A 21,549-nucleotide genomic window follows, 5' to 3' on the forward strand; every position below is an offset into this window, starting at 1 on the left:
CACATGGTCTACTGCAACAGCCCAGGCAATGCCCCATGACTGTCCTTGGGATTAGACTTCTGCCCCGTTACCTGCTACTCCCCTCCGTTTGTCCAGTGGTAACTCTCTGAAGGCATGGCACCCAGCCTTGTCTGTCCTTCTCTGAGTCTCAAGGACAAGGTGTGCTTCCAGCCACTCTGCACCTCCCCTCCCAGCATCTGCCTCACCCAGAATTATTGCCTGACCCACAACTGAAAGAGTGGGTCCTGGGCCTCCATTGTGTTTAGTAAGCACCTGCTATATGTCAGGACCTGAGTTAGTTGCTGGGATTTAGAGATGATTGAAAACTAATCACTCTCCATAATTTCTTGCAGTGGAAGAAAAGTGTATAAACAGAAAATTACTATATGAACAGGTAAAGGCTGAGACTGGAAGAGGATGGAATGCTGTGGTCACACAGAGGAGACAGCCTCCACAGCAGGCATGACCTTAGAGGTGGCTTTTGAAGAATCAAGAGTTAACTATGACAGGAAGCATACACACAGACTCCTCTTACAGGTCTGCGGAAAACAAGCAGTTCATAGAAAAGGTACTGTGGCAGTGAAAGCAGAACACACCATTCCAGGCCCACAGCAGTACTTACAGTCTGCAGAGCACGGTATGATCTACAGAGATTAAAACAAACCGTGATCTCTGCTCCCAGGCACAATATATATTCCTTAAACATAAGGCAAACTGCTCTGAATACACTGTGAATTGAGAATGGATAAGGACAGGTGATTTTAACTCTGGTCCTAAGTACAGAGTTCACGGGGGTGGGAGGAAAAGCACTCTCATTAAGGCACTGAAGCGGGTGGATGGAGTGAGAAAAAATCAAGGCGGGGCCCCAAGAGGTCAGCCTGATGGCGAAAGGGGGAAAAATGAAGCCTGGGCTGGAACTCTGAGACTGGAGCAAAAAAGAGGGTGGGGCCAGTGGACTCCACCTCCTCTCCTCCTCCCACTTCCCCCACAACCTACTTTCTTTGGTGTCTGGTCCAGACTGGTGAGGTAGGAACTCCTAAGGTGAGTGACAGGTGGCGGGAGGGTCATGCGATTGGGGCAGGGGTGTAAGGAGGGGGCCTGGCCCCTTTGTAGAGTCTGTGAGTCCTTGCTGTGCAGAGTTCAGGGAACTCCTGACATGGTTGCCTGCGAGTTGCCGCTGTGCTGCAAAGGAAAAAAGCGTCTTCTTCCCACCAACCTCCCAGCCTCTGTTTACTGCAGGCAGGAAACTAGAAATGTGAGCTTACTGAGTTAGAGCCAGGAGAGGGTGGAGGACCCGGGTGGATGTGAAGTGTAGAGAGGTCAGAGGTTATCTGGCTTCTGTCCATGACCCTAGGCCTTTGTAAGATTCTCACGTAGCTGTGGCCCTGTGGCTATGTTGTGTCTATGTGCATTTTTTCCCTCCAACCGAGTATGGACTGACTGGAGGAAATGTGAAGGTGGGGTCAGACACGAGGTAGGTGGCGCCCCCCACTCCCTACTCATCCCAACAGGGTCTTACTGAGGGCCCTGGCTGGGCAGCTGGGGAATGGAGGTCCAGTGCAAGCAGTAATAGAAAAAGGTCAGGGCCTGCCCCATCACCTGGATTCCAGAGATGCCAGTGAACCCCAAGGTCCCAGGGCCCACCCAGGACTGGATCCTGATGTGGAATGATAGAACTGGGAGAATCCAGGGAAGAAGGAAAAAGGAAGGGGGGCAGGGCCATGACACAGTAAGCTGGCTTGATGGCTAGGAATCAGAACTCTTGGAAAGGTGTCCTGGCTTATTCCACACATCCTGATACCCTGGGACCCGATACAGAGTGAACCTACAGAGAATTACAGAACTGAAGAGGACACTGATGACCATTTATTTTGGCCATTTATTTGATTTGAGGTTGAAGAGCCTGAAACCCCCAGAAGGTGTCTGATATGGGTACTTTGGAATCTGTCCCAGCCATGATGCCAGTTGCTGGTCGAGACACAACAGCTGTGTGTCTTTTTGCAGGAGCCTGGGGAGGGGCCATGTTGCCGAGCCAGCTGTGGGGGAGACTGGAGAAGCCACTTCTCTACCTGTGCTGTGCCTTCTTCTTCCTGGGGCTGGCTCTGCTGGGCATACAGCCGGACACCGTCCCTGTTGCTTATTTCTTTCTGGCCTTGGGTGGCGTCTTCATGTTTGCCTGCCTGCTGGCCCGTTTTCTGGAATGGGTGTTCCAATCAGTGCAGCCGGAGAGCCCAGGGGCCTCAGGCAATGCTCGGTGAGTCGAGGGGTGGGCAGGATTGAAGGAAGATACTGTACCCGTGATTTTCAACCTTTTCCATCTCGTGGCACACATAAACTAATTACTAAAATTCTGCAGCACACCAAAAAACGTATTTTTTTTTGCCGATCTGACAAAAATAATAGGTATAATTTTGATTCATTCACACCATACAGCTATTGTTGTGATGGCTACTGTTATTCTTTTAGACAGCCTAAGGGGAAGGTCAGTGCCCTTGACTAAGTAGTCAGGTATTGCATGTTTTAAAATTCTTGGAGCACACCGGATGAAAAATCGCTGCGCTGTGCCCATTCTCCCTGTGTCTCTCTAGTCTCTCAGACATACGGGCTCTGCTTTCCACCTCTATCACTGGTATCAGTGAGAGGAGGGGGCAGAGGCTATGGAGGGGTCTTTTGTTGGTAGAAGATAGAAAAGGTCTCCTTTCAGTAAGCCACCAATGACCTTATTTCTCCTTCGCCAGGGACAATGAAGCCTTTGAGGTGCCACCCTATGAAGAGGCCGTGGTGCTGGAATCACAGTGCCGCCCCCAAGAGTTGGATCAACCACCTCCCTACAGCAGTGTGGTCATCTCCCCAGGACTTGTGGAGGGACAGCCTGACCATCCAGAGGGGCCCAGGAGAGCCAGAGTGGAAAGGCGAGTGGGCTCAGAGGGGTCTATGGCCCCAGGAAGTGCTGGGAGAGCTCCAATCAGCCTTCGGCTTCGGGGACCACGAGTTGCGTCCACTGCTCCTGATCTGCAGAGCTTGGGCATGCTCCCCAAATTGGAGTTGCTCCCCAGATTGGAGCCTCTTACTCCGCCGCCTGACTATGATGTCAGCTTCAGTTACCCTGATGATGAGAATGTTTTTTATGAAGACAACTGGACACCCCCCTAACAGACTTTCCCAGGATATATCATCTCTCTGCACCAGACCCACTCATTCATTTGACCACTTTTCCCAGTGCCTGCTATGCGTCAGGAACTGGACATCACCAATGGGGATTTTAACCCAGAGGGGAGTTAGGCTAAGGTAAGCCCTTCTCAGTTGAGATGCAGGTGGTACAATTTGAATTTTTCAGGTGACATTCAGAAACCTAACCCATAATTGTTATTTTCAGAGTTAGAGTGAGGGTGAGATGAGGCAATGATGCAGAGAAGCCGGAGAAGAAAGAAAAGAAACAACATCTGAGTGAAGTTATGTTGCCTCTGCTCTGGGTGCTTTGCTTCTATTAGATCACTTAGACTTCCCAGCCTCATAGGGTAAAATCACCCTCATTTGGAAAATGAGGGTTCCAAGGGTCAGAGAAGCTTGATTATTTGCACAGGAGCACAGGGCTAGTAAACAGGATAAAAATAACTTGAACTCTGCTCTTCTGATCCGAAAGCCCATGATGTTCTCAAAACAAGGTAGCCAGGCCATCCGCACATCTCTCGGTCTGTCTCAGACAACTGCTGGTGAGGGATGGTAGACAGAGGGGGGACCAGTTGTGTCTGCAGACAGGGTGGGCTGAGAGTGATCAGGCTTGTGCCCAGCCTCCCGGAGGCACAAGGCTTGTCAAAGCTGTGCTAACCCCTGCTCCACCAGGGAAGCGGTTCTGGCCCAAGGGCTGGAGAGCAGTACCCCACGAAGGGTCCCCATCCTACGGGAAGCAGGGGAGTAAAACTGCCCCATGGTTAGGGTCTTCCGGTCTCAAGGACGGGTGGAGAGGTGGATCAGCAAGGATAAAGCGTGAGCTTCTCGGCAGAGGTGGCGGAGTATCTACAGATACTCTTGCGTCATCCAATGTGAAGGCTGGAATCAATCGCACTGACTCTCATCGCTTCAGCCTCACCCCTGCACTCTCACTGCTAGGGTTTCACATCAGCCCGGCCCTGCTTCCTCACATGTCTGGCACAAGCATGTCAAACTCGCGGCCCGCATGCCTCGTTTACTTGGCCCGTGTGAGACTGGAATCATGTACTGGGCTGTGGTGTAGGTTTGAGCCGCTGGGAGTTGCTCAACCACCGCTGACCTACACTCCGCTTCGGGGCGCTCCCACACAGGCCTCCAGTCCCTGAGCGGGTAGCCGTCTGGCGCCTCCTAGTGTTCGCTTCCTTCCCCGCGCCCCAACGTTTCAATAAAGTACAGAGTCCGGCCACGCCCGCCTCTCTGAAATTCTTGCAATAGGCCAGGCGGGCGGAGTGGGCGGTGCGGGGGAAGGAGCCATGATTTCCGCGGGAACCCAGGGGCGGCCTCTCCCAGGGGCGGGGCCAAGAGAGGTAGGGCGCAGGCGCGTTGTGGGCCGCCAGTCGGGAGAGGGATGCAGAGGACTCGCAGGCTTTCGGTTTGTTTGGATCGTGGGCGGTGCGTGCATAGCCCGGGAAAAGCGAGAAATGGCGACGCCGATCGCGGGCTCCCGGCCCGCCCTCCCCCTAAACGGGCAAATGGCCGCTGACAGGGGACGCAGGTGAGTGAGGGAAGATCCCAGGGGTCCTTAGTGGGGCCCAGGGAAGGCGATCGCGCGGCTCAGGCGTGTGGCCCTGGCGCCTCTCCCCACCTTGGACCCCTAAGGAGCCTTGTCCGAGCTTCCTGCCAGGAGTGGGAAGCCGGGCTGCGCCCCCAGGAGCGCGCGGGCCTCTTCTCGGCCACGTCCCTCCCTGCCCGGCCTGGATTCGTCCGACCCAGGGGGGCTTTGAACAAGGGAGCCCTTTTCATCCCTGCCAAATCTCGGCCTCTCTTAAAGATTCTCCATCTTTAAATCTTTCAGAGAGTCTCTCCCCTGCTTCCCTTCTGCATGAGACCTGCAGACCTCCTGATACTGCCTAATGTGCATTTGATTTGGATTGAATATATCATGACCCGTATTGCTTTGGGTATAATGACCAGGTTTTCGAAGCAGTCAGCACAGGCTTTGAAAGGGTGAGATCACTTTGAAAGGCCAAGGAGGTTCCCGAGGCCCCCCGTGTGTCTCTATCTCTGCCCCAGTTATAGCATTTAATGGCAGACAGCACACAGGATAACATTTAAGAGCCTCCTGGTCCAGACCCAGAAGATTAATTGAAGACTTCGGAACTGAAACTTGATGGAGGACACTGGATCAGGACTGAAGAACTCTGTGTCCTTTTGTCTACCCCTTCCTCCCCTTCCAGATGTGTCCTAAAGTTCTAGGATGGTGGTTACTTTTGGAAAGTCCACCTTTGAGATTCACGGCCCAATATGGAATACAGAAAGGAGCAGGTGTGTGCAAAACAGACGATGCTGCCCTGGCCGGTTTCTCAGTGGTGAGAGCATCGGTCCTCAGACTAAAGGGTGTGTTGTTTCTGGTCAAGGGCACATACCTTGCTTGGTTGCTAGCGGGATCCCGGCCCCCACCCGGGGCACGTGTGGGAGGCTACCAATGACGTGTGTCTCTCACATCCATGTTTCTCTCTCTCTCTTTCTCTCTACCCCACCTTTCCACTCTCTCTAAAAATCAATGGGAAAATATCCTCGGGTGAGGGTTAAAGAAAAGAAAAGAAAACAGATGATGCTTCAGATCAAACCCAAGGAAGTTTTTGTTTGAAAATTCAGGTATGAGACTTGCAAGGTTTAAGAACTGGGAGTCAGTTGTTGAATTATGAGTATGGATGAGACAGACTAGGGACAGCTTCTTTCAGGGGTTCTTAATATCAACATTTAAGGGCAGGCCAAAGGTCCTCTGGAGGAATATGGTGGGCATAGAGAGGACCTGGAAAGAATGGTGTCATGGGATCCAAGGGAGGAAAAACTTATTTTGTTTAGTTTTTTTATTATTATTATTATTTTGAGAGAGAGAGAGAGAGAAACATTGGCACGAGAAGGAGACATCAATAGAGAAAACATCGATGTGAGAGGGAAACTTCAATAGGCTGCCTCCTGCATGTCTCCCACCGAGGATGAGCCCAAAATCCAGGCATGTGCCCTGACAGGGAATCGAACCAGCACCCTTTCAGTGCCTGGGACAACGCCCAGCCAACTGAGCCACACCAGCCAGGGCTGCTTTAGTTTTCTGTTCATCAAAAGTTAACAGCAACGGGCACATATTAAAATGAGTATGGCAAAGCCTTTTACAGATGGCTTTACTTTGAGGTTGACCTCATTACACTTATTTTTACCTGAGCTTTATCATTGTTATTGCTTTGGTGTGTTCTAAAGTGATTATTAAATAGTTTTTTATTTCTGTAGATTGTATTATAGCAGGTTTTTACTGAAAGTTTGGGGTAACAGGAGTCTTTCAAGAAACAGGAAGTTTAAGTGGAATTGAAAACATCACTACTGTTCTAAACCCAAATTGTAACCTAGGTTGGCTGCTTCCAACCCTGGGAATGTGTTCCTGACCACTTCCTCTGCCTTGGGATCCCACATGCTATCTTCTTGGGTCTCTCTCAGCTCTTCCAAGACCATGCTTTTCTCTTCTGTAACTGCAAATCTCTCACCTAGAGTTAAGCCAAGTACATTCTACAAGTGCATGGTATTTCCCTGATTCTAAGAAGCACATTGTAGCATCTTTGAGATCAAGATGGATCTTTAAATAGGGTTTTAAGTTATAAACTGAAGCTATTACCATATCCTTTCTCACTGCCATCAGGCTCTTACTACTATCATATATTTGGAAACTGACTAAGCAGGCTGGCGAGCTCTAGATTTACATAAACTAGGCACATAGATACTATACATTTAAATGGGATTCTTTTAGTTCATAAACAGAAACTGATCTCTTTCCAAACCAATAACAAAACTAAGAAATCCTTGAAATAAAGATATCCCTAGTAAACTAAATTACCAAAATAATTTAGCTTTTATGTGCTTTAACTCTTTAAGTGATTTCAAATTATGGTGGTTGTGTCCATCATTGGTATTTATCTACTGTTACTTCCTGTCATACTTTCTACTTATCCAGTTCTTACAGTATTCTAATATTTTCTAGTCACATTTTGTCACAGGAACTTAAAGTTTGAAAAGCCATAGTTATAATTTGTATAAGTAGACTAGATAGAGTGTGTTTGTGTGTTGTCTCATTTATTTTCCATTAGAGCTGGCCGTTGGTTTGAGTTTTTGCCATTGTATCAAATTATTTTATTCTTCACACAGAATCATTTAAAACTTACATCACTTTCAGCAGCCTAGATAAATAATGTGAAGTGTTTTTTGGAATAATTCTTTTAATTGAAATTGGTCTGTCTGAGGAATATTCCTTCTCATGAATACATGTGTGCTTGTGTGTATTTTTGATAAGATAGCTATTTCCCTTCCCTAAAGAGACCATTTATCTCAGACAATGCTCTCAGTTGAACATACTCAATAAAGAATTACATCATTTCCTTATGCTCAACATGTTACTGCTCAATACTTCTTTGATTTTAATGAGATTCGATAAAATCAACCTTGGTTATTATTGTAAGTTCTGTTCCTTTTGTTCTTCCTGCCCACACCTCTTCCACTCCACTCTTCTGGGCCATATCTTCTGTATTGACAGCCTTTCTCTCTGCCTTTTATCTGTAGGGTATTGGGAGTGTGTGGCATGCATCCTGCCCATCAGGAAGCTCTGAAAAAGAACCGAGTGCTGCTGGCCAAACAGCTGTTGCTGAGTGAACTGTTAGAACATCTCCTGGAACAAGATATCATCACCTTCGAAATGAGGGAGCACATTCAGGTATCTGGAGGCAAAAGAGAAAAGCCAAGTAAATTGGTTGTAGAAGTAGGAACAGAGCATGATAAAGTGTAAAAAGGGTGTGGTGCCTTATTAAGGAATTGAAAATGCCCTTCTACCCTAGAGCATTGAACAGAGAAGGTATATAATTCCGGAATAATGGGAAGGGTTTCACCCATATTGTTTTTCCTGTGAAAAGAACTCTTGAGGTGGATGATGACATTTTTAGGAACCTCATCTGGAGAAATGGAATTATAGCTAGATATGTAAATATGATTTCATGTTTTATTCTTGTATTGTAGGCCAAAGTGGGCAGTTTCAGCCAGAATGTGGAACTCCTCAGCTTGCTTCCCAAGAGGGGTCCCCATGCTTTTGATGCCTTCTGTGTGGCCCTGAGGGAAACCAAGCAGGGTCACCTGGAGGATCTGTTACTCTCAACCCTCTCTGGTTTTCAGCATGTACTCTCACCGGTATGGAGCCCTAGACACGTGGTGTGTTGAGAAGGGTTAGTTTGGTGGGTAAGGAATTTATGAGACAGGGTGGGGAGACTAGATTTTTGTTTTATTGGGACTGGACCATCTCCCTAAGATATTGCACTGGGCTCCCGATTTCTTACAGTTGAGCTGTGACCACAACTTGAGTCTGTCTTTCCCGGTGTGTGAGTCCTGTCCTCCTCACAAGCAGCTGCGCCTGTCTGCAGGTGAGAATTGATGGGATAAAAGGGGTCCCACAGATTGACTTCCCTTTTCTTAACTGGTATCTGACTTTTCATTCATATTGGGGACAATTTCCTCCGTGAATTTGTTCAGGACTAGCAGGGCAGTTTAGATGGGATATTGGTTAGTCCTTTTTCCCTTCCATCACAGATGATGTTTTTATGGTAATTGGCCCTTGGAGCAACTTGTATAGGTAGGAAATTCCTGCATATTCCTGTCTCTATGAAGCTGAGTTATTGTAGAATGAGGAAGGACATCATCAGCCACTAGCCTTCTGATTGAGATGCTTTGTGATTAGAACAAGGCTTTTATCATATATCCAATTCAGTTATTTGGTGACTTGAGTACCTAATTATATTTAGGCTAAGTAAATAGGTCTCTGACCTCATGGATCTTAACAAATTGAGGGGAATGGGCAAGACCAGTAATTATTAAATCTCCAGTTCAAAGGGTGCCTGAAGTTATGAAGCACTAGGATTGATGCATAGATTGTGTGCTAGCTTTTGGCTTTCTGTGCCACAGATACTGTGGAACACTCTCTAGACAACAGAGATGGCCCACCCTGCCTTCAGGTGAAGCCTTGTACTCCTGAGTTCTATCGAACACACCACCAGCTGGTGAGTCTGGCAAAACGGCACGAGGAAAGAATTGGGAGATGAGATGTCCTTTCTGGGCATGTGAACTTAGTTTGTGTACACATTCTCTCCCTGTCTGTTAGTCAGAAAGTCTTTGCTAGTGGATGTCTCCTATGGGCATATTTCTGTCTTGACCTGGTGGGGTTCAGAAGAGTATGACGTCTGTGTTTTCTTGAAATGTCTCACCTAATTGGGGGGGCGTAGTTTCTGTCCTCAAGAAGCTCTGGGTCTAATTGGCGTCCCCTCCCCAGGCCTATAGGTTGCAGTCTCGGCCGCGTGGCCTGGCACTGGTCCTGAGCAACGTGCACTTCACTGGAGAGAAGGACCTGGACTTCCGCTCCGGAGGGGACGTGGACCACAGCAATCTAGTCACCCTCTTCAAGCTCTTGGGCTATAATGTCCATGTTCTACTTGACCAGACTGCACAGGTACCCGATGCAGCATTTGGGGCCAGAAACCCCTGCTGCTTCTCTGCCTGCTGGGCTGTGTCTTACTAGTTACTTTACTCCTTACCTTTTTGCTCACTTTTTTCTGCCTCTCACCTTGCAATCTAGGTGTTGTTGTTGTTTTTTGAAAAAGAACTAGGGCCAGCCAGCTACTCCAGTGTTGATTTCTCAGAAGGCTGTGCTCTCCCTCCTGAGTCATAAAAGTCCACGGTTGGATTCTCATTTCTTCATGCTCAGCAAATTAATTCCCCATCACTCGGGGAGTGCGGAGACGCTGAGATTCACCCAACCAGCTCAGAAGGATATTTCTAAGCCAAGGCTACACAGGGCATTTATTCTTGGTTAATCATAACAGGAGTCTAGTTATTGTTGTAAAGATTACTTTGACAGATAAAATTGTTGCAAATGAGAATTCGCTGGAATTGCCCTTGTAAATACTGTTTTGTGGCAGTTTAATGAATTAACATATGGGAAAATTCCTTGTTTTTAAGAGTTGTGTGGCCACAAGGCAGATCTTAGGGTGAATTACTTCTGGACTAGATGCCTGCAGATCATAAGCATCATTATAGGTTATTCTTCATTAACCTCAGTTAACCAGCTACACTTCCAACTTTATTACCTTTGGCTATTTCTATTTTGAAATTGTAATAGCCAGTTGATGAATTAATATTCCTCATTTTGATTCCAGAATAGTAGTACTTTCCTGAACTTGCCTTTCGGAATGTCAGTGGTAAAATTAAAGTTTCTGGGAGATTCACTTTGATCTTTTGAGGTAGGGGTCTCTGTTTTGTCTTCGACATTGTCTGCAGTCTCTGTTTCTGTCTCTCAGCTGTCTTGCTTCTGTGAGGAAAAAGATGTATTTGCTATACTTTGGTAAGGCCAGTTTCACCAGTAGGTTCTCAGGTATTCTCCTTTGCCTGCTGTCCTTGCCAGCTTTCCAGTAACAGCTATTGCAGAGAAGTAAGGCCACCCTTGCTCCCAAGCCATGGCTGAGCAGCTGCTTTAGTCATCGAGCATTCAAGTAGGTCATCTGCTTTCCTGAGAGGTCTGTTGGGAATCAGCCATGAGTCCTACCGAGGGAATCCTGCTAGAAAGTCTTAACAAAAGGAGTGCTTTCTGTGCTTCCTTACAGGTTCTGCTCCGGTTGTTTCTTTTACTAGGAATTTATGATGTCCTGGTTTTCCATATTGTGTGTAGTCAGCGGGAATCTTACATGCATTGGTAGTGAAAGATACAACCGTGAGTCACCAAGTCAGCTGTGTACTGTTGTTTTCAGAGACAGTCAGAACAATGTGTGGCTCTATGAGCCCATTTCATAAACACCATTCCTGTTTATGTTAAATCTGATGCAGACTCAAGGACCTACTGGATTCTCCTCTCTGGTTACATTGTTCTGTAACTGCAATTGCGGTAACATCAAATTTTGAGGACCTTAGGATGGGCAGACTGTTAGGCACCAGAGATTTAAAAATGTGGACCTTGAGTTCTGGGGACCTCAGTTAGATGAGAAAGTCTTGACAGCAGCAAAAAAGGAAGCCTGTCTCGTATATTCCCAAGGACCAAGCAAAATTAGAGACAGTTTCTTCTACAATAGTTAAGAGGAAGAAACAATTGCCTGGGTAGATATCGTCTGAAGGATAAGTGGAGACTTGAACTGGCCTTGAAGGATAGAAGTTACTAAGGAGAGAGAAGTGGTGAAGGGATCCTAGGCAGGGTGAACAGCGTGTGGACAGGAAATGTATGTGTGATGTTAGGGACCTAGTGGTTGATCCAAATGCCTAGGGCAGTGGTCGGCAAACCACGGCTCACGAGCCACATGCGGCTCTTTGGCCCCTTGAGTGTGGCTCTTCCACAAAATACCATGTGCGGGCGCGCACGTACAGTGCGATTGAAACTTCGTGGCCCATGCACAGAAGTCGGTTTTCAGCCTGGGCGAGTCTATTTTGAAGAAGTGGCGTTAGAAGTGGGGGGTGTTGGTCGGGCGACAGGAGATGTGGTGCAGGCAGGCCGCGGGATATGCAGCACGGGGGAGGTACATTGTTTTGAGGTACGTTCGCTGAGGTCGACCCCTTCCAACTCTCCCATCCACACTCGTCTATCTGAAACAAGTATACAAGACGAGTGTGAATGGGAGAGTTGGAAGGGGTCGACCTCAGCAAATGTACCTCAATAAGATTGAGGACATTTTTAGGAAAGGCCAGCTTAGGAGTACCCTAATTAAGTTAATAACAATGTACCTACCTATATAGTTTAAGTTTAAAAAATTTGGCTCTCAAAAGAAATTTCAATTGTACTGTTGATATTTGGCTCTGTTGACTGAGTTTGCTGACCACTGGCCTACGGCAAAAGAGTGCTGAAAATAAGATTGAAGATAAAGGGACCAGAATGCACAGGGCCTTGGATATCTTCCCAAAGGAATTAGACGTTCTTGTTTTGACATTAGAACATCATTAGTAATTCTTGAGCAGAAAGTGATGCATTATTCACGTGATGATTCGAAAAGATTAATATGACACCATTGTAAAGAATGGAGTAGAGACTAATGGCAGGAAACCCACTTTGGAGTTAAAATCATAATGCCGGTACGAGATGGTGAGGGCCTGGACAGTCCAGTGCAGCGGTCACCAACCTTTCTGACCTCATGGACCACTGCTGGCCTAGTGGACCAAAAGGGAAAGAATATATGTGAAAACAGTATAATGGCATGGCTGTACGTTCATTGCTTGGTGATTGAATGACTGCATATAAAGGAAGATGGAAAAATTAAGTGAGGGATTGAGGGCCTCAGAGGAAGTCGAGACCAAAGATGTAAATTTGGGAATTACTTGTGTAGGAAAAATACTTAATGAGAGTTTGAGATCTTTGAAAAAGAGTAACAAGAGCAAAAGGCTTAAGGCTGAACCCTAGGAGATAGCCCTCCATGTAGCCTAATCCTCGGCTCGAGAGATTCAGAGACGAGAGGAGGACATTGCAGAACCGGTTTCTGGCAGTGGCCAAACGCTCAGATGCAGTACAATCAGGTAGGCACAGTCGGGGTGAGAATTTGGTGCACTGCACATCTGCACTGAATACTTTCTTCCTGGAAGGACCTCGCAAGAAACTCAACTCTTATGTAATTATTTGACGAGCAAAGAAACAGAATCCAAAAAAATAAGATTCCCTCTTTTTGCCTTCTATTACAACATTTTTACTTTCCGTTTAAAAATTGGAAATAGTGTGTAGTCTTAGGGTATCCTCTTTTCTTGACAGTGCGGGGGCGGTCACTGGTCTTTCACTGCTTGTGTTGGTTTTCATTTCTTCTCTTTGGCATCTAAGTCTATTCTCATCGCATATCCCTCATGAGGCTGCTAGTTCTAGAATTACAATTCATCATATATAAAAAAATAACACGTTTTAAGTGGCAAATTTTCTTTTGCTGTATGGTATTGGTCTTTAACTTGCATTTGGGTCGCAGACTGCTTTGAGAATGTAGGGACAAGCAGTGGGTCATTCCAGGAAAATGAAGCTATCCACAAAATCTTGCATATAATTTCAGATGATTTGCAGGTTATTCTCTTCTCCTGTACCCCCCACCCCCAGCCAAAAATAAAGGCAAGACTGCTCTTTAGAGAAGTACTATAATTTTATCTGAACTAAAGCTGCAGATCCTATTTTAAGCTATGCTACCTTGGAAAAATTTCCCCAAATAACTAATCTCCATTTATTGAAAGGTTTAGTCATATCAATTCAGTTACAAAGTATGTGTTCTTTGTTTGGACTTTCTTGTCATCTGTTTACTGACCTAATAAAATGCTCATCTTTTTATTCCCTTCCACAAAGAAACTTCAACTACTACTTGCTAAATTGTTACGGTCATCTCCAGAGGAGCATTCATACTTACGTATTCTCTTGGGGTTATATATTCTTGAAATAAGTCAATTTTGGATATCTTTTATTACCTTAAGATTCCCAATATTACAGTTGGCTTCTACTTGTCCAGAAAATATACATACTTTTTCAACAGAGCCAATTTCTCCATTTCCAGTTATGTTGCAGACTTACAAGTCTTGTATAATGAAGTTTCAATTATGTGCAACAGAAGTACAGTTGGCCCTTGAACAACACAGGTTTAAACTGCACAGGTCCACTTACATGCAGACTATATGTCCCCAGGTTTCTCATTCACAGATTCAACCAACCTCAGATGGAAAACAGTATTTTCGACGCACTGTTGGAAATCTAAAGATGTGGAGGGCTGACTGTATGCCCTGTTCTACGCCATTTTATATAAGGGAATTTAGCATCTGAGATTTTGTTATCTGTGGGGAGTCCTGGAAGCAGTCCCCCACAGATATTGAAGGACAACTAATTACCTTTTGGGGGAGTCAGAAGTATATACGGATTTTTGACTTTGTGGGTGTCAAAGCGCCCCTACCCACTGCATTGTTCAAGGGTCAACTGTATTGCAAACAAATAGATCAGTAGTTCTCAAACTTTTCATGTCAGATCACCCAAAGGCTTGTTAAAACACAGTTGCTGGGGCCCAAGACTTTGCACTTCTCACAAATTCCCAGGTGGTGCTGATGTTGCTGCTTTAGCGACCACACTTTGAGAACCACTGCAACTTAATACACAAGTGTGTGCTTTTTGTCCGGGGCTGTATCTGGTGACTTTTCTGCCTGGATAGCATACTCGTCTTCATTACAGTTCATTCAAATTCATAATAAAATAACTTATCTCTCTGCTGATCTCAGATAGGAGAGACAGTCCAGGCATCTTGAGTTGTAGAGGGGAGACATAGGTTTAACAATTAGTATCAGGTTTTGTATTATGGTATAACTTTCCATTGATGGGCCAAATGCCTAAAGTAGAGAGGTACTCATGTATGGCAACATAGTGCTAGATAAACAAAATTCTTTAAAAAGAAATTTTTTTGACATTGCTTTCAGAGAGGAAGGGAGAAGGAGAGAGAGATAGAAACATCAGTGATGAGAGAGAATCATTGATCAGCTGCCTCCTGCACACCCCCTACTGGGGATCAAGCCCACAGCCTGGGCATGTGCCCTGACTAGGAATAGAACCATGACCTCCTGGTTCATAGGTCAACATTCAACCACTGAGCCACAGTGGCCAGGCAATAAAGCAAGATTCTTAAATTGGACTACAAGGTTGACAAGTAATAGGGGTTTTTTGGGGGGTGGGGTGGGGGGGAGATAATATTGTTACCCTTAATTAGACATACACATAATAATAATGGCAGGTCTTTGCAGGATATGCCAGACATAGCTATACAGAATGGGGATTAGAACCTTGAGGGGCTTAATAACTTGTACCAGATTTGACCCAGGGGTCAAACTTCAGTCTGTCTGTCTGATCCCGTGGCCTATGCATTTAGTCATGGCCCTGACAGAATTTTCCAGACAGTGTGCTCCTTCCTGAACAAGGTGTTTTATACAGACATCATCACTGTCCCTGGGCACTTCAGATCTCAGACAGAAAACAGCGTAGAAGGTCTGCTGTTCTCTAGATCATGGTCCTGTTAGCCCTTTGTCATGGAGCAGTTTATTTCCTTGTGGCCCCATAGGTGATACTCATTCACCGCTCAGCAGGTGGCCCCCCTGTGCCACTAATGTACAACAGTATTTGCTCAAAAGAAATCTGGTTGGTGATAGGGGGATGGATAAAGTTAACTAGCTCTTGATTAGCTTCATTAGTTATGTGCTTTAATCCAGGAGTTCTTAGCATATCTCAGTCTGTGAATTTTGTGCAATTATATTCAGAATTCTGTGTCTGAAGTCATGCATTTTCTGATGAGTCCATGCTTTTTCTAGCCTCTAACTTTACTTATCATTGACCACAGAAATCACTTTACCTTCTAATAACTTAAGGTTTCAGACGCCACAGAAAAGCTCATATTGGTGCTGACTATAGTGAACAACACTAAAAGGTGTGTTTCTTTTAGGAAATGCAAGAGAAACTCCAGAATTTTGCCCAGTTGCCTGCTCACCGAGTCACTGACTCCTGCATTGTGGCCCTCCTCTCTCACGGCGTGGAGGGCGGCGTCTATGGTGTGGACGGCAAGGTGCTTCAGGTGTGTACAGTCTTGTGGATGGTGCTGGATCACGTCTGTCACCTTCAGCCTGTGCTGGCTGCTGCTGTGTGTATAAGACTCAGAAGGTCCTACTGACCACTTACCCTCCCCCCTCCCTTATTCCTTTCCACCAGCTACAAGAGGTGTTTCGGCTCTTTGACAATGCCAACTGCCCGAGCTTACAGAACAAGCCGAAAATGTTCTTCATCCAGGCCTGCCGTGGAGGTGAGTGCCCTGCAGGACGAGCACCGGGGTGGCGGCTCCCGGGCAGCCTCCCCCCAGCTCTCACTTTCCTATTTGCTCCTCTCAGGTGCTAATGGATCCCTTGGGCACCTCCTTCTGTTCACTGCTGCCACCGCCTCTCTTGCTCTGTAAGTGTCCCCGATGCATGGGGTGTGCTGGGACCTGGGCAGCCCATGGCTCTCAGGTCGCTCAGCTCTCTGCACCGCCATGCCTGTTCTCAAGACTCTTTTCTGAGGACTCTGACTTTTTTCTGTGCTTACCAGTAACCTGATGTGCTTTTTCTGTTACTTCTTCCAGTTAAGGATTTCCTGTCTCCTTCCTGTCCCTCTCACTTTATCCCTTCCTTTTTTTCTTCCTCCGTCTCTTGTCCCCTTTTCCACTTTCTCCTTTTTTCTCGACTTTTCACCTACCATCCTTGCCTCCCTGCTTCATCATCCCTGTGCCATGCAGGACAGCAGGTACCAGGTCCGCCCTGGCTTCCTTCTCCTGAGCTGCTTCCCTCCCTCTTCTTTCTCGCATGCAGTTCTACCCCAGGACTCTGGCTGGGCTCAGCAGACACGCGGGCTTGCTTACTGGGAGGAAACCAGTAATAACAAAAAACTAACTGCAATCAAATTCTACCTCCCACTGACTAGTTATGTCAAGTCAGAGAAGTTACCTGATGTCCCTCTGTCTTCGTTTCCTTGATATAAAATGTGGATAATCATCAGGCCTATTTCATAGAGCTGTTGTGAGGATTCAATGAAACAGTGCATAGGAAGGGCCTGCTTAGCCCAGTGCCTGGCTCCTAGTAAATCCACCAAAACATGATCAGTGCTTTCGAAGGGCTTATAGGTTGGTTTAAAGGTCATTTTGTCCAAATATTCAAATAATTACTTTTCTCTGTTGTATGTTCAGCACATGTAAATGATTAATAATGTTTTTATTCTCCTAATATCACCAAAGAATATCATTTATTAAGGTCCTACAACATGACTAGGACTACACTAGGTAGTGTCACAAAAGCAAAGGAAAATGTGGTCTCTCCAAAGTGCCTACTAATTACTTGGAAAATATAGCAAATATACCTGACGTAGTTCTGAGTAGTTAAAGGCCTGAAATAAGCAAGGGTGAAATTAGTGAGATACCATACATATGAAGCGCAAGTTGTAAGGAATTGGTCATTTTAGGTCAGCTTAGTTTGAAGACATTTGGGGGATATGGTGAGGCTTATTTTGGACCCAGAATGATAAGCTTTCCATAGATGTAGAGTAGCAGAGAGAGCCTTTCAGGAGAAAGAGGGGTTGGCGATAATATGACAAGCACAGCAAGATTAAAAGGACGCCCCCCCCCGCCCCAAAAAAAGAAAATGATGTGCTAAGTCAGAAGTATACCCGGATGTAATTTAAAAACCGAGTGTCTGTAAGTATATAGTGAGATGTGGCCACATGGGGTAGAGCCAGCTGGTTATAAACCTTTAGTCCCAGCTGAGATTTGGGGCTTCAGCAGATAATAGTACAGAGCTTTGGGAGCTTAAGTAAGAAATTATGTGATGATTTTTTCCCAGGACGATCACCATGGCAGGAAGCTGCACTAAGAAAAGAGTATGTGAGGCAGGAACTTAGGTTTTTACTCACCTGCTGTTTTCCTAGGCCCAGAGCATTGCCTGATAGATACATGGTAGCACTTAATAAATAGTGAATGAATGGATGGAGACTCTAGCGATAATGTGGAAAACAAATATGGGGATATTGGAAAGAAGGAACTAGTAACATTTATTAACAGATCTGAGGCCTGAAGGTAGGAAAGAAATTTCCTTTCTCTTGAGGGACACATTCAGCTTGGCTTAGTTCCTTCAGGAGGTGTCACCAGCAAAATAAAATGAAAGACATTCATGATCATTTTCTCCTATATTCAGAGATACACACACTGTAGATCTGGATAGTGAGAAATGGCTCCGAATCTTTAAAATTAAATACTTAAACTTGAGCTCACCTGTCTTCTGTATTTAGTTAATATGGTCGATGTCTATAAAAAATATCACCATCGCCTGGCCAGTGTGGCTCAGTGGTTGAGCATATCAACCTAGAGGTCAGGGTTCGATTCCTGGGTAGGGCACATGCCTTGATTGCGGGCTCGATCTCCAGTAGGGGGTGTGCAGGAGGCAGCTGATCAATGATTCTCTCTCATCGTTGATGTTTCTATCTCTCCCCCTCCCTTCCTCGCTGAAATCAATAAAAATATATGTTTTTTTTTTTTAAAAAATACCACCTTCTCCATAGTCTATGAGGGCAGAGACTTTTTCTTAACTGTCTCTCTAGAGCTTAAAACAAAAACAGTGACTGGCACATGGCAGTTGCTCAATAAATCTTTATTGGATCAATGAATCTTGGTTGTTCCCCACCCCCAGTTCTTCAAGCTTCTCTTTCCTTCTAGGCTCTCTTGAATAGTGCGTGGAGCAGGCAGTGTTGTGAAAAAGCATACTTTTATCTTTTGTGTTATGAGTTGTGTGTCTTCTCTGTCTCTCTTTCCGACCGATGCACCCCCTCCCATCCCCAAAATGAAGCAACATCAAATAAGAATATGTCTGGGAATAGGTAAGGCCTCATTCAAGAGGCAGGGCATGTGCTCAGGGTAGGTTGAGAAACTACTGCTAAAACTTTTGAATATATAGTGTTCTTTTAAGTTTTTCCTCTTTTAAATTGCTCTTAAATCTTGGATACCTGATATAATATGGCTTATGGAATTAATAAACAAGTAATAAGTGATTTAAAAATACCAAAAATGCTTTGGAAACAGCTGGTCATGCTTAGTTTTGTAATCTTTTTATTGTTACATAGACTTCAAGTTGTGACTTTTATATGGCATACATGTAATCATACTTTTGGTTTATTAACTTGTTTTTTCTTTTACAATTAGTTAAATATATCAATTGTGTTTTGCAATAAAAAGCACCATGACTTTCAGGTGCATTGTTCAGTGAGCAAGTGAATCATGGACAGAGGCAGTTTTTAGTTCTGTTTACCAGGGTATGTGACTCAGCACTTTCCCCGTCTTGCACAGAATAGACAGCTCAGACCATGTGTTTGGGCACCCCCCCGGGGTAATGAATGCATGTCGGGAGAGGAATGGGAACAATGGGGTTTTTTTGCATTTTAACTCATCAGCTCTAGGTTGGAGGCAGCAGCTGGAAATGGCTCTTCCCAGTCAAGGTTGTAGGGAACTTGGGCTTGTCTGTGACGGGCCCAAGAGAGATGAGAGGAAATAACATCCTTGTCCACTCTGCCTTCCTACAGATGAAACGGATCGTGGGGTTGACCAGCAGGATGGAAAGGGCCACTCCCTGTCCCCTGAGTGCGAGGAGGGTGATGCTGGTAGACAGGAATTGCTGAAGATGCGACTGCCCACTCGCTCGGACATGATATGTGGCTATGCCTGCCTCAGAGGTATTGTGAATTCTAGAACAGTCCAAATGATTACACTCTCTTATAGACTTGCATTTTATCATGTACAGCTCTGATGGGGGCGGGTAGAAAGTGCCGTGGACAGCTACTTTGGGATGTCCAGCTATGCAAGGGTATCCCATGACCTTCACACTGTGGTGACTTTTGTCCTGGTTGTAGGGACTGCCGCCATGCGTAACACCAAACGGGGTTCCTGGTATATCGAGGCCCTCACTCAAATCTTCTCTGAGAGGGCTTGTGACATGCACGTGGCCGACATGCTTGTCAAAGTAAGTCGCTCAGTCTGGCTCTGTGAACCTCCAGGGTGTTGTCCCTTCCTCCTCCCTTGCCCAGTCACCGCCCAGTCTCTCCACCCTTCCTGTGAAAACACCAGATTCTCAGACTTTGGACTCTTGGTTTTTGCCTTTCCAGGTGAATGGACTTATCAAGGAGCGCGAAGGCTATGCCCCCGGCACAGAGTTCCACCGGTGCAAGGAGATGTCGGAGTACTGTAGCACCCTGTGCCGGCACCTCTATCTGTTCCCCGGACACCCTCCCACGTGACGCCTCCGCTCGGCCCCGGGGCCACATGTGGTGTGCTGGAGCTTCTGCAGGATCGCGGTTTCTGTCCTTCCCTCTCAGGGATTGGGAGTTTCGGGCTGGTTTCACAGCCTGCCATCCTCGACGTTGAATCCTGGCCCACAGGCTGGCTCCCCCTGTGTGAGGCTCTCTCCCTGGGCTGGCCCTGGCTGGACGGGTTGCCAGCAACGTTTGGCTGCCGTAGAGGAGCCTGGTGAAAGGTGTGTGAGCACGGGGGCTTTGTGGGGAGAGGCATGCAGGTCTCCTCGACCTGTGTGCTCACTTCCTGCCCCGGGCTTTTGTAGGTAGCATTGTGGTGGTTGCTTTTGTTACGTTAGTTAAGATGTCTTGGAGGTCATCTCCCATCTTTCATATCCCAGCCCCACTTGTCCCAGAGTGAGAGTCCTCGTTTAATGTAGGCATTTCCCACGTGGCTTTGGAAGGACAAACAAGACCAGAGACACACTCTGCTGCTGTGTGTGGAACAGCCTGTGCATTCCTCCTGTGCAGCAAGGCCACCGCAGGAAGGACAGTGCCACCTGTGGCTCCTCTGGACTCAAGGAATCCGAGCTTTCAGCAGAGGCTAGGGATCGGATGCCTTGTATCTGGAACTCACTGATCTTTATGCAGGGACGTCCCAAAGGTCTTTTCTCCGAACTTTTACTGGAATGAGCCTGGCAGTGCCAGCAGGGGCAGGTGAGGGTGGGATGCTTCCTCATCCTCTAACCCAGTGGTTCTCAACCTACCTTCTGGCCCTTTAAATACAGTTCCTCATGTTGTGACCCAACCATAAAATTATTTTCGTTGCTACTTCATAACTGTTATGAATCGTAATGAAAATATCTGATATGCAGGATGGTCTTAGGCGACCCCTGTGAAAGGGTCGTTCGACCGCCAAAGGGGTCGCGACCCACAGGTTGAGAACCGCTGCAACCTGTCACCTTATCTTGTAGTTGTTCTCTCCCTGCTTCCTGCTTCTCCCCTCATTCATGAGATCCTGGTTACTGCTGCCTCCAAATTGGTCTAAAATACTACTTAATTGGCTGCTCAAGGATGTGATGTAGTTCCTTGTTCCTGCTTTCTGTTCCAGTGTTAAATCCCCTTGGATATTATACGGCCTATTTCCTTGGCCCCTATGTCTGTCTGTTTCAGGGAGGCCTTTGCTAGATGGCTGTCCATGTTTGTTTACCCTAGGAGCCGTCCTTATCTGTGCTCACAGGAGACTTTCTAGTTCCTGAAGGCCTCTCTGACTTCCATTCTTCGTACTACAATCTAATATCTATATAACAGACTTGGTTTTAAGTATAAATCTTGATCATGTCACTCCCCTGCTTGGAACCCTTTGGTTTTTTATTACACCTCAAATAAAATCCAAGCTCCTTACCTTGGCCCACAGGCCCCACCTTCTCCTGGAACCTTATTAAGTGCTGCTTTTTCTCTAAGCAGCAACCCCATTGGCTTCCTCAGTTTCAAACATTCTGAGCTCTTTCCTGTCATGAACCGTCACAGACACTCTCTCGGGGTCTACTGAG

At 46.2% G+C, this 21,549-nt stretch overlaps 3 protein-coding genes across 11 annotated transcripts in view; all 3 read left to right on the plus strand.

Annotated features, from left to right (window-relative positions):
• The window catches only part of GSTK1 (glutathione S-transferase kappa 1), an 11,678-nt gene extending 11,128 nt beyond the window's left edge, over positions 1 to 550 (plus strand). The window contains exon 8 of the mRNA XM_014536870.1: positions 354 to 550. Coding sequence (XP_014392356.1) covers positions 354 to 466 — 113 coding nt within the window. The 3' untranslated portion in view covers positions 467 to 550. The remainder of the gene's footprint in view (positions 1 to 353) is intronic.
• On the plus strand, positions 497 to 4,396 carry TMEM139 (transmembrane protein 139). Of its 4 annotated transcripts, none has more exons than XM_005862797.2 (3): positions 497 to 568; positions 2,005 to 2,254; positions 2,739 to 4,396. In XM_005862797.2, exons 2-3 carry the CDS (start codon positions 2,022 to 2,024, stop codon positions 3,151 to 3,153), a joined length of 648 nt encoding a protein of 215 aa, XP_005862859.2. In that variant the 5' UTR covers positions 497 to 568; positions 2,005 to 2,021; the 3' UTR covers positions 3,154 to 4,396. The 4 variants fall into 4 exon arrangements, with proteins under 4 accessions (XP_005862859.2, XP_014392358.1, XP_005862862.1 ...); XM_014536872.1 differs by lacking the exon at positions 497 to 568 and adding an exon at positions 944 to 1,474; XM_005862800.2 differs by lacking the exon at positions 497 to 568 and adding an exon at positions 944 to 1,041.
• On the plus strand, positions 3,232 to 20,783 carry CASP2 (caspase 2, apoptosis-related cysteine peptidase). 6 transcript variants are annotated; one of them, XM_005862796.2, is made up of 12 exons: positions 4,639 to 4,705; positions 5,388 to 5,475; positions 7,759 to 7,909; positions 8,209 to 8,376; positions 8,525 to 8,606; positions 9,145 to 9,239; positions 9,509 to 9,685; positions 15,645 to 15,773; positions 15,908 to 15,998; positions 19,292 to 19,441; positions 19,619 to 19,728; positions 19,871 to 20,783. In XM_005862796.2, the coding sequence occupies exons 2-12, from the start codon at positions 5,408 to 5,410 to the stop codon at positions 20,000 to 20,002; spliced, it is 1,353 nt and encodes a 450-aa protein (XP_005862858.1). In that variant the 5' UTR covers positions 4,639 to 4,705; positions 5,388 to 5,407; the 3' UTR covers positions 20,003 to 20,783. The 6 variants fall into 6 exon arrangements, with proteins under 6 accessions (XP_014392352.1, XP_005862857.1, XP_005862858.1 ...); XM_014536866.1 differs by lacking the exons at positions 4,639 to 4,705; positions 5,388 to 5,475 and adding an exon at positions 3,232 to 3,288; XM_005862795.2 differs by lacking the exon at positions 5,388 to 5,475 and having other exon boundaries at positions 4,542 to 4,705.
• Positions 20,784 to 21,549: the final 766 nt, after the last annotated feature.

The sequence above is a fragment of the Myotis brandtii genome, unplaced genomic scaffold (genome assembly GCF_000412655.1).
Source record: "Myotis brandtii unplaced genomic scaffold, ASM41265v1 scaffold168, whole genome shotgun sequence".
NCBI classification, from domain to species: domain Eukaryota; kingdom Metazoa; phylum Chordata; class Mammalia; order Chiroptera; family Vespertilionidae; genus Myotis; species Myotis brandtii.